Raw genomic sequence first — 15,572 nt, 5'->3', positions numbered from 1 at the left:
TATTGTTATTTAAATAACTGCTTTTCATATTTAAAGTAATGGTTTGTCAGAACCAAACTGAGAAGTTCTAACAGAAAATTATAGATTTGGGGTGATGAGTTTTCAGCCTTTTGACTGCAAACACATTTACCCAAAAGATCAACACATGAAGGGATACTTCTTGTAGTGTCTGAAATCTGCATGCTGCAAGAGAAAATCAAAATTTGCTCTGCTGTATAGGCCTATTAACTGACTGAATATTATGAGGGCAGACTTTTTGGATGAAATGTTCTAAAACTTCTGTTCTGATTGGAAACAAAACTTGTAATCTATTGTGAATGTATTGACTGTCAGTGTGGAATTTGTTCTGAAGTATTGCATTAGTTGTTCCGATTTGAATGATTACTGCAGCACCAGCTCCGTCTCCAGATTTCCAGATCCATTAAACACACTGTAAAACAAGACTGAAGACAGCAAAAGGAACTCTGCTCAGTGTGTTACTGCTGTTCTACCTGCAGGGGGCAGTGGTGCAGTGCTACTCAAGCTGAGCTGAATTGACGGGAGAAATACTGTTCAGGAGTTTAAATGTGTTGAGGGAATGGTCTATGTCTTTAATGTCTGAACTACAATCATGCATGTACTACTCCAGTCTATACATCTTTGACTTAACACAGGTGTAGAATCATAATAGGATATGAAGATGTATTAAAAAATGTATGCATGCAGAACAGCAGCTGCAAAAATGTAGGCTAGTGTTTTTTAACAGTCGATTTGTCGCGAAAGTAGTGAATCATGGATGAATCATTTGAGTACATTTAGAATAAACACCAGGGTAAAAGTTTGATACGTGAAGTTGTTGTTTTATGACGCAATAGCCCAATTTCAGGACTTTGGCAGACTAGGCTGCATTGACAGTGAAGATCTGGTCTGGTTTTTGTGATGGACAATTTTTTAATTTTTTTTTACCATTTTATTCAATAAACGATCATGAGCTGTAAACTATTGAATTATATTTATAATTATTTTGAGGATTTATGAGTAATTTGAGTGATCTGAGTAATTTATTGTACAACTACTTTTTATACTTGGTATACGAGTTGTACGATGTACATTGTATATCCAAAGCAAATTTCCCTCTGGGACAATAAAGTCTTATCTTATCTTAGCAAAGTCCTATTCCAGTTTTTAGAAATAACGAGTGATTTGACGTTTGGTTGTACCACAAAAAATGAGATTTTCTAAAAATATATAGTCTAAATTTGGATATATTCAGATTTAAATTGCAGGCTATGTTGCATGGGTGTACAGATGTTTGACTGAGAGGAGAAGCGATACATTCCATTTTTATTACATAGGCCTATAATTTGGCGTGACGTCCCCATAGAGAGCACGAGCCTATGGGAGTAGGTCTGACGTTGAGAAGAGAGGGAGGGAGGAGAGGAGCTTACTCTAAACTACTACCAGAGTCTGCTGCCTCTTCATTCATCTTTTCCTTTGTCCACCGGCAGCATCGCGCGCTATGGCGCCTCACCGGTACATCCAGAGCAGCTCAGCCGCCGTTCAGAGCGTGACAGCCGCCGAAGCTGCACCGCCGGGTCCCTTCTACGGTGAGTGCTGAACCAGTCTGTTGACAGCTTAAATAGACCGTTTTTTCCACGTTTTTATTTATTTATTTATTATATGCTTTAAATCAGTATATCATTATCTATAAAAGCCCTTAGTCGTTTTTTTTTTCTTTTGTCCCCTGTGGTTTTATATTAAATTAAGTGAATAGATGGATGATTAGTCCATGTTTTACAAACTTACCATAATGGGGAGACCAAGACTGGTTGGCACATTATTTATTCTTTAGAAGAGATTTCTCAATCAGTGTATTTAACAAGATTAAAATCAATATGAATAGCAAACAAATCTTGTCTAGAAATGTGAATCTCTTAAAAGGTTTTATCCAGCTATGCCACCTGAGTCAGCTTTCACCTGAGCCGTGTGCACAGACTGCAGGGTATAATGTTGAGATGATAATGGGTTGACTGTACTACTATCAGTAAATTATTTTCCCAAAGATGTGGAAATTTAAATATAATTGTACATTAATTGTTAGTCAGTCTTTATGATATTTATCTCATCATTTTAAAGAACAGTTCATCATTTGACACAGGGTAGTTTTGCAAAACCTGTTACTATATGTATTCTGTGTTTGTGTATCTATGGATACCTTATGTAACATTTTATTTTTTGCTATTTTTGTCAGAGCTGGTGTTGTTTGTAATTCAAGCATTTTCAAAAAAATAAGAAACAAAGACAAACCACAACTTATTTACTAAAGACTGGACATTTATTCTCAAATATTTAGTAAAGAGAAAATCATTACAGTCTTATAATGAAGTTGGTTTCACTGTGAGACAATGCCCAGCAAATTTGTCACCTGTATAAAATGGCTCACACAGTATGTGGTGGAATATTTAGAGAATAATGAATGGTTTTGGACACAGGAATGGTTTGAGATAGAAAACTAGTCTGAAGCACAGCTGTCCCTTGCTACAGAAGAGATATATAATTGGATTTTATCTGTGGATATTGAAAACAAAGTAAACATTTGATAGGACCATCATATTATAACACTTCTCTGTATTAAATTCATAAACTTAATTGTTGTATATCAAGAGGGGTTAAATGAAGAGAAACTGGACTTGTTGTATTCTTGATGATGTTTCACCACTCCAAATCTCAGGTATTTACCTCTGTGGTTTTGTTTACAACTTGAGAGTGGTGGAGGTCACATGTGTGTCGTTAGTCCATCTGGCTCTCATGTGACACTGGTTAGGCTGTGCTCAAAATGAAAACCCCAGTGCAGCAAAACAACGCAGGGGTCTGCCTTGATGTGGGCAAGTCACTACAGGGTCCAGATACGTGGCATCATGTTGTGAACTGGAAATAATAGACACAAACCAAAGGAAACTTCTTCCTGTTGCTATTTTGCAACGCTGACTGCAAGCCAGATACAAACATTGAGGGTAGATGACATAAACCAAGCGAAGACACAGCTGGGAGAGTGTTACTGTTTTGGTTTATGAGCTCCACTTGGATTTTGCCCGGTTTTGGTGATATTTCAGACTGACTGTGGAGCAATTTGACGAATTGCTACAGAGAGTAGGCTGCACAGCACCTTGGAGGAGAACAACTAGCCTATCTCCCCCTCTGAGTGTCTGACTGACTGAGTATGTGTCTTTGGCAAGTTTGATAGTTTAAAAGATTTGCAGAATTCCTTTTGATTATCGTTACTGTAGTATCATTACTGCCACAAAAGACAAAAGCCAAGGCTGCCATAGTGAGGCACACACACACACACACACACACACAAAGCAAGAACCCTTGTGTGTTAGATAGGACTGTTAATTACAGCCTTGTTATTTTCTTTCACTCACTATAATAATAGTAATATCCATTGTTAGATAACTGAATAAAATACAACTGTAACAGTTGTGTAATTTCAGGTATCTTGCCACCGGGATTCTTACAAATCAGGCAAGTATATGCAGTGAATTAAAATAATTGACTGCATAGTGTAAATACTGTGTACTGGGGCTTTGTAGGGGCTTTGAATGACCTGGTGTGGGCAAGCAGGGGTTCTCCAAGGGCATCACGGAACTTTGCATCATGAAGTGTGGGCTGGTGGTTAGGCTACAGGAGGAAAGTTTAGCATCACTCTGTGAGTGTGGGGCTTGGCTCATCCAGAGAGAGACTGTCCACATCAGAGTCATGCTTATTGGAACATGTAGTCCTCCCCTGGACATAGGGCCAAGCGGTGGCATAAATTTCCATAACCTTTTGGGCTCTGCAGCCCATTCACTTCGTCTCTCCTTTTCAGCACTGCGTTCCTTTGGCTATCTGTCTCTCAGGCTTCACTTTTTCATAGCATACTCCTCTACATGTGCAACAAACACAAACGAGACAAATTAACCTAAATTTACATTCCTAATCACAAAGTCAGAGTTTAAAAAAATCTTTTTACTTTTCACATAGGTAGGAAAACAACGTTTTCTAAAACTTATAAATAACAGGGCCACATGGTATGTGAATATGATGTGTTTTAAGGGTTCTGTATGTAGGAATCAGAAATTCCTTCTCATTAGTGACATCTGTGGCTGGTAAATGAGGTGCAGTCACCATCATGGTGCTTGCATGAGTGGTCACGGCACAAGATTGCAGGTCTTTTTCCTTGTATTTTTCCTTGCTTACACTTCTCATAATTACATAAAAAATCTCTAACGTTGTGTTTTGCACTGTGTTTCAGCAAAGCATCTCTCACTCCGTGAGTCAGCTGCCCCCCCCCACCCCCCCACCCCCACCTTCTGTATATATGTGCGCCAACTCGTTCTCACACAAACACACACACCGAGGCTCCTGCCACACTGTGTCCGATGGCCGGTGGGAGCTAATCCGCACACCCAGCTCGCACAAATATGTGTTAATCAACCACCCGAACCTGACCCGACCCGCAAACCGCCAGTTGTTTTTACCAACCGTGTTTATCAAACACCAGTAAGCTCAGTGGGCTGTGGCTGGGGAGCAACACACTGTAATTGGGGAGCAACACGCTGTGTTTTTTTTTTTGTGAAATATGTGCTTATTTCAACCTTTCGACTACCAACAGGAAAAACAAAAGGGGTATTGCTCTGGAGCTTGTCTTCTGCCCCTTTGTTGAGGAAACAGTGTTATTTTAGCAGTGTGTGAGCTCAGGAGTGGGTGACTTGTCATTGCGGGGGTGTTGTTGTGAAATATGTAGTGGTCGGCGGAGGCAGCTAGCTGTTTCGTTAGCTGGAGAGCTAATATCTGCAGGCCGTTTCTCGTCAGATAGTACCTTTTTTGTTGTGTTGTGTCATTACACCGGTTGTTTGTTTACATTAGCGGGAGAGAGGCAAGGCACTCGGGAATGTGCAAAAACATCACTTCCGTTGGATTTTTGTGGAAAATCCGGCCCGGGCCCTTCATATAGAAATCAGTCCACAGGGTGTTACAGACAACCGAGAAAGTTGGGGAAGGTCTCATTTTTTTTCGTTACATTACTACCTGTTCACTCATTGGCATAAAAAACGATTAATACATGTAAATTGCTTCACAATTCTATATATATTTCCTTTGTGTTTTGACTAACCATGCTGCTAGAATGCTGGGTCCTACAGGTGACAGTCTGTCTACATTGATAAAAAAATGTAGACAGACTATTGCCCTTTAGGGTGGACAAGCTTCTGTTTTTACAGGATCCTTTTGCTGTTTTGAGAAAGGCCCAATTTGGGTAGCCTCAAGCTTTTAGAGCTTCCTCAAGGAGTTTGTGTTCCTTCTCTTTAAGCCCAGAATTGCAGGGTTTTTGTAGTTACCAGCCAGGTCTCCTTTACAGGCTGCTGTAGACTTACAACTTGCTCAAAAACTGAAAAACTAAAACAGTGTTCTACAAATGATAAGACTGATAAACAACTTGCATCCCCTGTATTTCACTGTGGTAAAGAACTATTTCATCTTGCTTGGCAACACTCGTGTTGAAGTCAGTGGACTGTCTCAGAGGATGTAATATGGGTAACGTGGTCCTTAGATGAGCATGTGGTCAGAGTTTTCAGTCTGAACAGGTACAGTAGGGGAGATGGCAAAATGCTTAATTAAAAATAGCATGTGACAACAAAGCCAACAGGTGCTTTGTACTGTAGAACAGACTGAATCTATTTTGGTCAGCAGGAGGATAAAGATTAGCTGAGTATTACTGTTCACTAATACCATCAGATGACCTCAGGTCTGTTTACTTCAACAAGGTCCTGATGCCTCTCTCTAGACACTCAGCTTGTTGTTGTACAGTAGCTGCCTGCTGTATGTTGAGTCACTGTTATGAATTTAAAACATTCTGGTTTGGAACAGAGTAGAATAGATGTAGATGTGACCATATTAAACCAAAACTTCTTGACATTTTTATCTCTTCCTGTGTTTTTAGTGATATTATCCCAATTCCTCACCTCTCTGCTTCCTCAGTCCCTGTCTGTTGGCACAAGCCTGAGGATATAGTAGCTTGCAAACTGTGTGTGTGTGCCTGCCAGGTATTACTCATGTTGTGGGGACATAAATCTGTTTGCACATTCACATTATGTAGACTCTTGCTCCCTTTTGGGGACAACAAGCAAGTCCCCATAATGTAAATCATTCCATTTTAGGGTGAAGATTTAAGGTAAGGTTAAAGGACAGGTTCACAGTTTTTCAAGTGTGTCTTAAAACAACAGTCAGGTGTCCATATGAACAGTGAAAGAGGTTTTCATCGCTGTAATCATTCCTACTGTTCATATTGGCTATTAAAAGATCCCCTTCAAATGTGCTTTCAATGTAAATGATGGGGGCCAAACATTTAAAAGTTGATCTGAAGCTCATATGAAGGTTCAGCAGTCTGAGTTAATTATATCAAGTGGATATCTGCCACATTTACAGTCTTTTTAGCATCAAGATTCAAGATTCATGCTGTTCCTCCCAGCCCACACCAGTGCAACAACAACAAAGAGGATAAAGATATACTGTATATCTAAAAATTCCCTTTAAAAAAAATGATAAAAACATATAAATCCCAAGAGAAAAAAAAACAAAAAAAGAATAAGCAAGCAGCAGAGTGCATCAAAGTGCATTTAGAGAGAAAAGTACATGTCTCAGTTTGATGTAGACAGCTCTTGCATGTCAACGAGTGACCAGCACTGATGGGGGAGTTATATAATCCATTTTGCTGTCCAGAAACATTAGGGAACATGATTGTTGGAACTGCTGGTTTATATAGGTTAACATTTCGCCTAGCTTGCACTGCTCCATGCTTGCCCCTCTTCCACGTCCTGTCGCACCGCTCTTGATGTTTCCTTTCTGGCGCAGCTCCAGGCAGACCAAGCTCACTCAGCTGATTTAGCTCCCGGCCAGTATTTCTCGTCACAAAAGTCTTTGTCATGAATGTCCAAAAGAAACTGACAATCATAGACATATGTCCCTCGCGCTCCACATGATGATACAGACATAGACGTAGACATGGACAAAGACACTGCATAGTTGGAACTAGGAGAGGCCGCCGCAAACGTCGGTCACGCCGCCATCACACCAGTGATCACACCAGTGATGGCGGAGAGAGAGATAATATCACCAACAAAGACCCCTTAATTTCTCTTCTTGTTTTCAATAAATAACTCTTCTGTTAGCTTCCTCAGTGCAGTTTCTCCTTTGGACTGTTGGTAACAGTGGCAGCTAGCAGTTAGCAGTTGACAGTTAGCTAGTTTTTTTGATTTAAAAAATATATCCAAAGATGATACATACTCTTCTGTTCTTGCTGATCAATGCTGTTACCTCTTCTTTAGAGCCTTTTCTGAAGATTATTTGAAGGTTATTCTGCAAAAATGTCCCACTTTTTAGGTCCAAGTTTGAGATGTATTCAGGAGCCCATCTCTGGTGCAGCCACTCTCTCTCAGAACTTACTGTTAATGGTGTGGACGGTACTGGTGGAACTGCTCCTTGGAGTGCAGCCTGCACACCTGCCATAACCACCTGTTCAGTCTCTCCTGAGAAAGAGAGCCATCTCTCATAGAACTCTAATTCCCTCTTTGTGTTTCCTCAGACAGTGTTTCCCTGTTGAACTATGGTGGAAGTACAGTAACAAAAAGAGGGAATTAGGCACTAAAAAGAGTGTAATGTTGAAGATATCTGCTTGATTTGACTCATTTGGACGCTGAAGCTTTATATTAGCTTCAGATAATTTTTTAAATACATTTTAGCACAGAAGGAGGACTGTGGATTTTGTCCCTCATCACTTACATTGTGAGTGTATTATGAAGGGAACTTCTAATGGTCAATATGAACAGGTAGAATGATTACAGCAAGAAAAACCTATTTCATTTGGGCTCCTGACTATTGTTTTAAGATAGACTTGAAAAGTTGTGAACTCTTCCTATAAAGTAATGTTGCATGGACACTTGAAGACATTTGAATGACTTTAAAACTTCTCCTCACACTGAGTTGGTGTGAAAATAAACAACACATTAGAGTACCAATGGGAACAGCACTCAGAATATGTGAACATAACACAGTTTCTTTGTATTCTGGTTCCCTTGACATTTGAATTTAAAAACAGTTTTGGTGATTCATCTCAGAGTAGGGAATAAAACACAGAAAAGCTAACTTGAGTTTAGTAGAGATGTGGTGAGGTAAGAAGTGGAACACATAGTACTTAATAGTTGTAGAAGTAAAGTAGAAGTGACCACAATGAAGTCAACACTAGAGAAGGGAACAAATGAGTAGAAAAAGACCAAAAATTTACTATTACTATCCAAAAAAACACACTAGGAGTGCTTCCTGATCCCCCACCTTGTAATCATGGTAAAAGAGAAAGGAAACAAACAGCAATTTCTCTTGTCAAGCCTTAACCCCAACCTCCTCATGGCTGATAACAAGCTCATGCCACTTCTGCCTATGTTCCTGACAGGCAGGAGCCATAATTCACATAGCCACTAGAGGTCCTTGTCAGAAAAATGTACACATAGGTTGTATTTATTACGAATGTGCAGAGAGCCCAGTATTTGTATTTGTATCTGTTTTTGTCAAGGCAGCAAAATTATTTGTATTTGTATTTGTATTCAAATAAAAGTGGAAAGAGGCTTAAAAATCCTGTTTTTGTATTTATCACACTTTTAAGTTTAGAAAACTTAAGTGTTACAATAAGTGTTCATGAATAAACTACCTTATGAAGGAAGTCCCCACACCAGGTCGTGAACTGGAGTCTCCCAGATCATAGACGACTGCAGCTAAAGCTAGCTACTGAGCTAAAACTTTACTCATCACCTCATTGCAGACAGACCTCTATGTATTTATACACCCATAACACAGAGACAGCACAGCATGTAACATGTAGTAGAACTTCAAAGGTGATTCTTGCTTTGCACTTTTCATTTATTGCCTATTTTTTACAACCTAACTTTGTGGAAAGGAGAAGGGGAACAACAGGTTATGGAGAGTCCCTTGATAGATGTAACAGTGGAGCAGAGGAGAGAGACTGAGATAACGATGTAACCAACCTGCAAACTGGTATTTGACATGCTTTTTTTTTTTTTTTAAGTATTTGTATGAAACAAATATTCATATAAAACCCACTATTTGTGCTTTTCCAAATAATGTATTTGTATTCGGGCACACCCCTAGTATTTATGGGGCTAGAACAGTTACAGTTATATTTTGGCACTGAAAACAAAACCTGAACTAAAAAAAAAAAACATTGGCATTGAAACACTGGTATTTGAAAAAGTTATACTGGCACTGAAAAAAGTTCAACTGAAAAATAAAACAGGCATTAAAAAATTACAATCTTTCAATCTTATTTTATTTTGATATTTTTTGCATTATGATATGTTTTCCAATGTTTTTTACACTGTCACAGTGTTTTAAACATTTACAGTGTCACTGGTTTTCAGTTTCAACTTTCTGTCACCGTTTTGCTGTAGAGAGGGAAAGACTACATACTCAATATGCCTTGTGGTCTGATAAAAATAACCATGGCATCATGACAGAGATTTGGAGTCAGGCTATTGTAATTTTCACTCTAGGACTGTTAACATGTCACTATTAAAATTGTTTTAGTATTTTTTCAGGTGAGAAAGTAACCAGTTGTCCTGATGAACTAATCTGTGTAGCTCTTTGGTGATTTGAAAGCACTTCAGAGCAGGATACTGTATCTCAATGACTCTATGAAAGTGGCGGTTTTCATTAGTGATCCCCAAAGGATGATTCGTAATCATTTTCTGACCCCTTATCTTTCCTCTAGCACCACGATCACATCAACATTTCCCCCTGAGCAGCACAATGACAAGTCATCTTAAAAACAAATCTCTGTGTTTGCATGAAATTTGTTGCGCATATTCATGGTCATCAGAGGATGAATCATGTTTATGACTCCTCACCTTTCCTCTAATGCAATCATCAGGGCAAAACGTCTTAAATTGCAGTCTGCAGATTGTGATAAAATGTACTGAACACATTCATGCTCTATGGAGGGTGAACACTTTCTATTTTGGACGCTCATTTTTCTTCTAGTGCCACCTGCAGACTATGTCATCTCTGTGTATCTATCTAGATCATATCTTTATTATTGAAGGTATATTGTCATGATATTTTTTAAGCATGTTCATGCTCCCAACAGGATAAACCCCTTTGAGCTCATAGCCTTCATCAAGCACCATCATCAGGACAATGTCGGGACATTTTTATTTTAAAAAGGTGATGTAAGAACAGGATATACATACAGTATATAGGAAATGAAATAGACAGTGTTTCTGATAGTTTCGGTCTCCACACTTGCCTTAATTGACTTCATGCACAAACAGATGTCCTCCATCTGTATATGGGGTCTCACTGTGCAAATAGATCTGAAGGAAGCTGAAATGACACACAAACACATGCACACAGTAGTGCACTGCCCTTGAATTCTGTCAGTACAACACTATCTGTGTGTATGAGAGATATGAATTCCAGATTTCTCCCACTGTATATGTTACATAACTGAACTGCCATGGGAGTAGAAGGCTGTCAGCTGTGTGTGTGTGTGTGTGTGTGTGTGTGTGTGTGTGTGTGTGTGTGTGTGAAGAAGTAGGTGATAGAAAGAGAAAGATGCTCAGAGATAGCAGGGAGAGCTACACACAGTTCTGCTTTTTGATTGTACTGGCGATGTGTCATGGAATTGTGTTGTGTGTGCAACTTCTGTGTCATCATAGAACTTAGAGGCTACTTTACAACCTCTCATTACACTGTCTTGATGATAGGAAAAACAAAAATAACTATGTAGATTAATTCATTGCATTTACTGAAAATAGTTTACTCAAAATCAGAATCTCACAAAGAGACATGTTTGAAGTACAACAGAGAAACAAAGTGTGCAAAGTGTAAATTCACAATGTGAGAGCTCAGTAGGAGGTAATATATTAATAGCACAGCCCAAGGCTGGACCTATAGTGACTTTAAAGCCAAACATTGTAACGAGGGCTAGGAGATATGGCCAAAAACATCTAATCTTGAATTTTTTCAAGCTTGGGGTTGATTGATGATTTAAATCAGTTTTTGTTTGCTTGCAAAAGGCTGACTTGAACCATCATATTTATTTAAGACAGTTGAACAAGAACAATAAAAGACCTGCATCATTGCACTGTCATCATTCATAAAATATAGGTTATCCTACACAGCTACTGACTGTCAGTACCAGATGCTTCAGCTAAGTAGTGCACATCCAGTTTAATAATCAGTTTGACCACAGACAGAGCAGAAAGGTCCATGCACTAACTGATCTGCTGCTGTTTGTGTTTCTTTATAAAACATCAGTCTGATATCTGCAGACTGCTGCTAGCTAGCATTAGCTACCCAGCAGGTAAGGACAAACTGTACAAATTAGAATCTGAAACTGTTCAGTCGAGTCCCAGCACTTCAACCCTGTAACCAGGGATGATACCTCATCAACTAACACAAACTGAAAGCACAGATCACTGTTGCAGTCATTTTCAGTCTGATTAGATGAGACCGTTAAATTCACTGTGAGACAGCTCGCCACTTGGAGTCGCCACAGTCACCTGTGGTGAACTTAAAACGGCTAATGTAGCAGCTATCATCTACGTTACTTTTTGACTAAAAATAACCTTTTTCTGCAGATTGTAATAATGATTTTACAATTTAGAAACATTTCACACATTATGCAAAAACAAGAATTTGAATTAATCAAGTTTATTTGAGATATTGCCCAGCACTAATTGTAAATTATTTTAGCAAAGAATGTTTCACTTTGCTGTTTTGCAGTAATGGACAGAATATCATAATACTGGCAGATGTTGAGAGAGTAACTGGTTGCTGTAATCAGTCCTCTTCTCTTTATTGGCCTTGATGATTGCTTCACTGTGTGAATCCACTGTAGGAAACTGGAGAGAGATTCCACAGTTCTGTTTAAAAATGCAACCTTAAGTTCAGCTGAAGCTAATATGAGGCTCCAGCAAACTGAATTAATGACAGTGTAGATTCTTAGAATAGGAAGGAGGAGGTGAGTTTGTGATGATTATTGGAAATAGACGTGTCCTTTATGTAAGTGTTCTGTGAATCTGGAGTCAAAAGCACAAATCAAGTCAGGAACAGGTAAGGTAAAAACATTGAGGTTTAATCATAATCCCAAAACATGGTCAAAAACATCAGGCAGACAGGCACAGAAGGGGCAGACTAGGAGGGGAATACCAAATAGGGAAGCAAGGGAGCAAGGAGTCAAGAAAAAATGGCTGGGGAGCTAATGGCAGTGTACAAAAGTCTATTTTGTAGGCAATGAGTGGGAATGGTCTGGTGTACTACTGGGCAGATTGGAGAAGTGGAAGCAGGTGTGCAGGAGGAGAGTGGAGGCAGGAGAAGAGTCAGGTGATGGGGAATGGCGGGAAAGGGGTCACTGCTGGGCAGGTGGGTGTGGCAGGATCTGGAATGACAGGACAGTTAGTTCATGGCAAGTGAGAATGTAAACAGAAGATGATAAATGGATTAAGACTCAGCTGACGTTGTAACACTTTATTTGAGAAAAAATCCATATACTGTTAATTTGCTCCCATTAAATTATAAATGTAACATTTTAGTCCTGTAGCAAGCGAGCAGCAAAGTTTATTTATATAGCACCTTTCACAAACACCAGTTACAAAATGCTTCACAGTCAAAGTAATAAAATAAAATAAAATAAAATAAAATAAAGTGAAATAAAATAAAATAAAATGAAATCAGAATAAATAAAAAACAAAGACATCAGATAAAATATACAAGGAGAGCAGATGAAATGGACAAATTAAGATAAAATAGCACATACTACCCAAATGCCTGTCTGATCAAATGGATTTTTAGCTGCTTTTACTTTATACAAGGACCTTCAGCTTGTTGGAAGACTATTCCAAAGCTTAGGGGCTGCTGACTGGAAAGTATGATCCCCGGGTCCGAGATACACTTAGAAAGCCCTAGGTGGAGGATCTAAGAGCTCGACTAGCGGTGTAGGGGTGCAGAAGGTCACTACTGTACTGTGGAGCCTGGCCATGTAGGGGTCTATAAGTGAGCACCAAAATTTTAAAATGAATTCTAAAATTTACTGAAAGCCAGTGCAGTGAGCTTAAAATAGGAGTTATATGTGACCATCTGTTGGATTGTGTTAAAAGCCTAGCAACAGCGTTTTGGACAGTTTGTAAGCAGTGTATGGAAGATTTATTAAGACAAGTAAAAAGAGAGTTACAGTAGTCCAAATGTGATGAGATAAAAGCATGTATTAATATCTCCATTTCCTTTCCTGATGTTTCTTAGGTGAAAGAAACATGATTGAGTTAGCGTCTTAACATGCATTTCAAAACTCATGGATTGGTTGAAAATTACACCAAGATTGCGCAGGAAAGACCGGGAAGATGAAGATAAAGCACCAAGGTTCTGCCTGATTGCTGACTGAAGATTATCAGGGCCAAAGATCAGGACTTCAGTTTTGTCTGCATTTAACTGCAGAAAATTGTTTGCCATCCAATTCTTAATTGCATTTAAACAGTTGTTAAGTACAGAGAGTTTGTGAAGCTCATTAGGTTTAAATGAAAAGTACAACTGGATGTCATCAGCATACATATGGTAGGAGATGTTCTTGAAACTGCGGATAATCTGTCCCAGTGGCAGCATGTATTTGGAGAACAGAATGGGTCCCAAGACTGATCCCTGGGGGATACCGCATGACAGAGCTGCAGTGTCCAACACAAATTCACCTACAGAGACTGACAAAGATCTATTTGTGAGATATGAGGAGAACCACTCCAATGCAGTCCCAGAAATGCCCACCAGGTGATTTAGCCTGTGGATTAGAATGTGATGGTCCACAGTATCAAACGCTGTGCTGAGGTCCAGTAGTACTAGAACAGAACAGTCTCCGGCATCTGCAGCCATTAAAATGTCATTTGAGACCTTAAGGAGGGCTGCTTCAGTGGAGTACAGTTAACGGAAACCAGATTGAGATCTATCAAACACCCTGTGCAATTCCAGTGTTTGAACCAGTTGTTTCTCCACATTTTTTTCTAAAATTTTGGAAAAGAAAGGGAGTTTTGAAATGGGCCTGTAGTTCTCTGGCAGGGAGGGGTCCAGGTTTGATTTCTTTTATAGAGGCTGAACAATAGCCTGCTTAAAGTATCTGGGGACATATCCTGATAGAAGAGAGCTGTTTATAATATTGGCTATGCAGGGCCGATACAATTAAAAACCTTTAAAAACATAGTGGCTGTATAACATATTCAGTTGTTAGTTTGTTCATTGTGAAACGAAAAAGGACAAATATTGTTTACTTTTGAATATGTTAAAAATGTCAGATGTTTTTAAAAAGACATACAGGCTATGATCATTTGATATTACTCCTGTTTCTACAGCCTCTTATTGTACTCAGGTTGTGTGATCATACAGTATTATATGTTTTACCTCACTGAATAGCACTTTTTGCTGTCACTATGACTGTATTTCCCAGCAGATATTACTTTTTCATCTTGTCATATTAAGTACATTATCCATGGTTCTGATGATGTGGCTTGTAATTAACAACTCTTCCTCTTTCCCATGAACATGCTGAGAGCTGGATAGTAAATCCCAGAGTCCGTTAATAATCAGCCTGATGATCCCAGTTATCCAGGATCACTGATGTTAGACTCAATGAATCCAGGTAACCCAAATGAGACAGTGTGAGTGCTGTGGAGGCATAGTAACACAGAGTGAATTTTGTAGCAGAGGGATGGTAGATACCTTTCTAATTTGGCTAACTCAGACTGCTGAAGTCTCATACAAACTTCATCTGAACATTGAATGCATTTTAATGCAGTACATGGACTGATTTCCCTGATCACTTATTTTCCTGGTTTTTATGGTTTGGTTTCTATCTGTTTTTTTGATGTTTGGTGGCTTCATGATGTGAGCTACTTTATGTTATAAGATATGTTATATCTGTGTCTTGATTGTCTGTGTTGTGCTCTGTGCTGTTTATTATTTGATTTATCACAGAACTGTATTGCAGAGTCTAATACATCAGGACAAATAAAGTATGTAGTATGTTGACTTACATTGAATGGAAGTCGACAATGGAGTTGTCCTTTAAGACAGGCTTGAAGAAATGTGAACTTTTAACCATCACCTTTAACCACACTAACCTGCTCTGGAGCAGGTTCAGTTCAGAGGATCAATTTAAAATGTGTCAACAGGCTGTCTACTGGCCATTCAGATCACATCATTCCTACATGATCCTGAGTGACTAATAAAGTGACAAATCATAACCAGTACAGAGTTATAATTCACTTTTGCACAATGTTTCAACCTTTGTCCTCTCTTGGTGTAAAACGGTCAGTTAGCTAGTTTTTAATATTAACTGTGCTTAATTTGATTTGTCCCTTACAGGATTCCTGACAGTGACTGTTTCCATGAAGATCACATTAACACCACCACTGCAGCTCAGGAAAACATGAGTCTGCTTTCATGAACATAAATCAATTTAGTCTTTAGATGACGGTTGTTGCCTTTCTATTAGAAAACAAAACAAA

General features: G+C 38.9%; 1 protein-coding gene across 2 annotated transcripts in view; it reads left to right on the top strand.

Moving 5' to 3' along the window:
• Positions 1-1,313: 1,313 nt before the first annotated feature.
• LOC137193582 (choline transporter-like protein 5-A) overlaps positions 1,314-15,572 on the top strand; it is a 54,089-nt gene continuing 39,830 nt past the window's right edge. For both annotated transcript variants that reach the window (XM_067604808.1, XM_067604809.1), the window contains exon 1: positions 1,314-1,586. In XM_067604808.1, coding sequence (XP_067460909.1) covers positions 1,499-1,586 — 88 coding nt within the window. In that variant the 5' untranslated portion in view covers positions 1,314-1,498. The remainder of the gene's footprint in view (positions 1,587-15,572) is intronic.

The sequence above is a fragment of the Thunnus thynnus genome, chromosome 12 (genome assembly GCF_963924715.1).
Source record: "Thunnus thynnus chromosome 12, fThuThy2.1, whole genome shotgun sequence".
NCBI lineage: Eukaryota > Metazoa > Chordata > Actinopteri > Scombriformes > Scombridae > Thunnus > Thunnus thynnus.
Note: the sequence above shows the minus strand (reverse complement) of the source record. Positions and strands in the feature narration are given on the sequence as shown.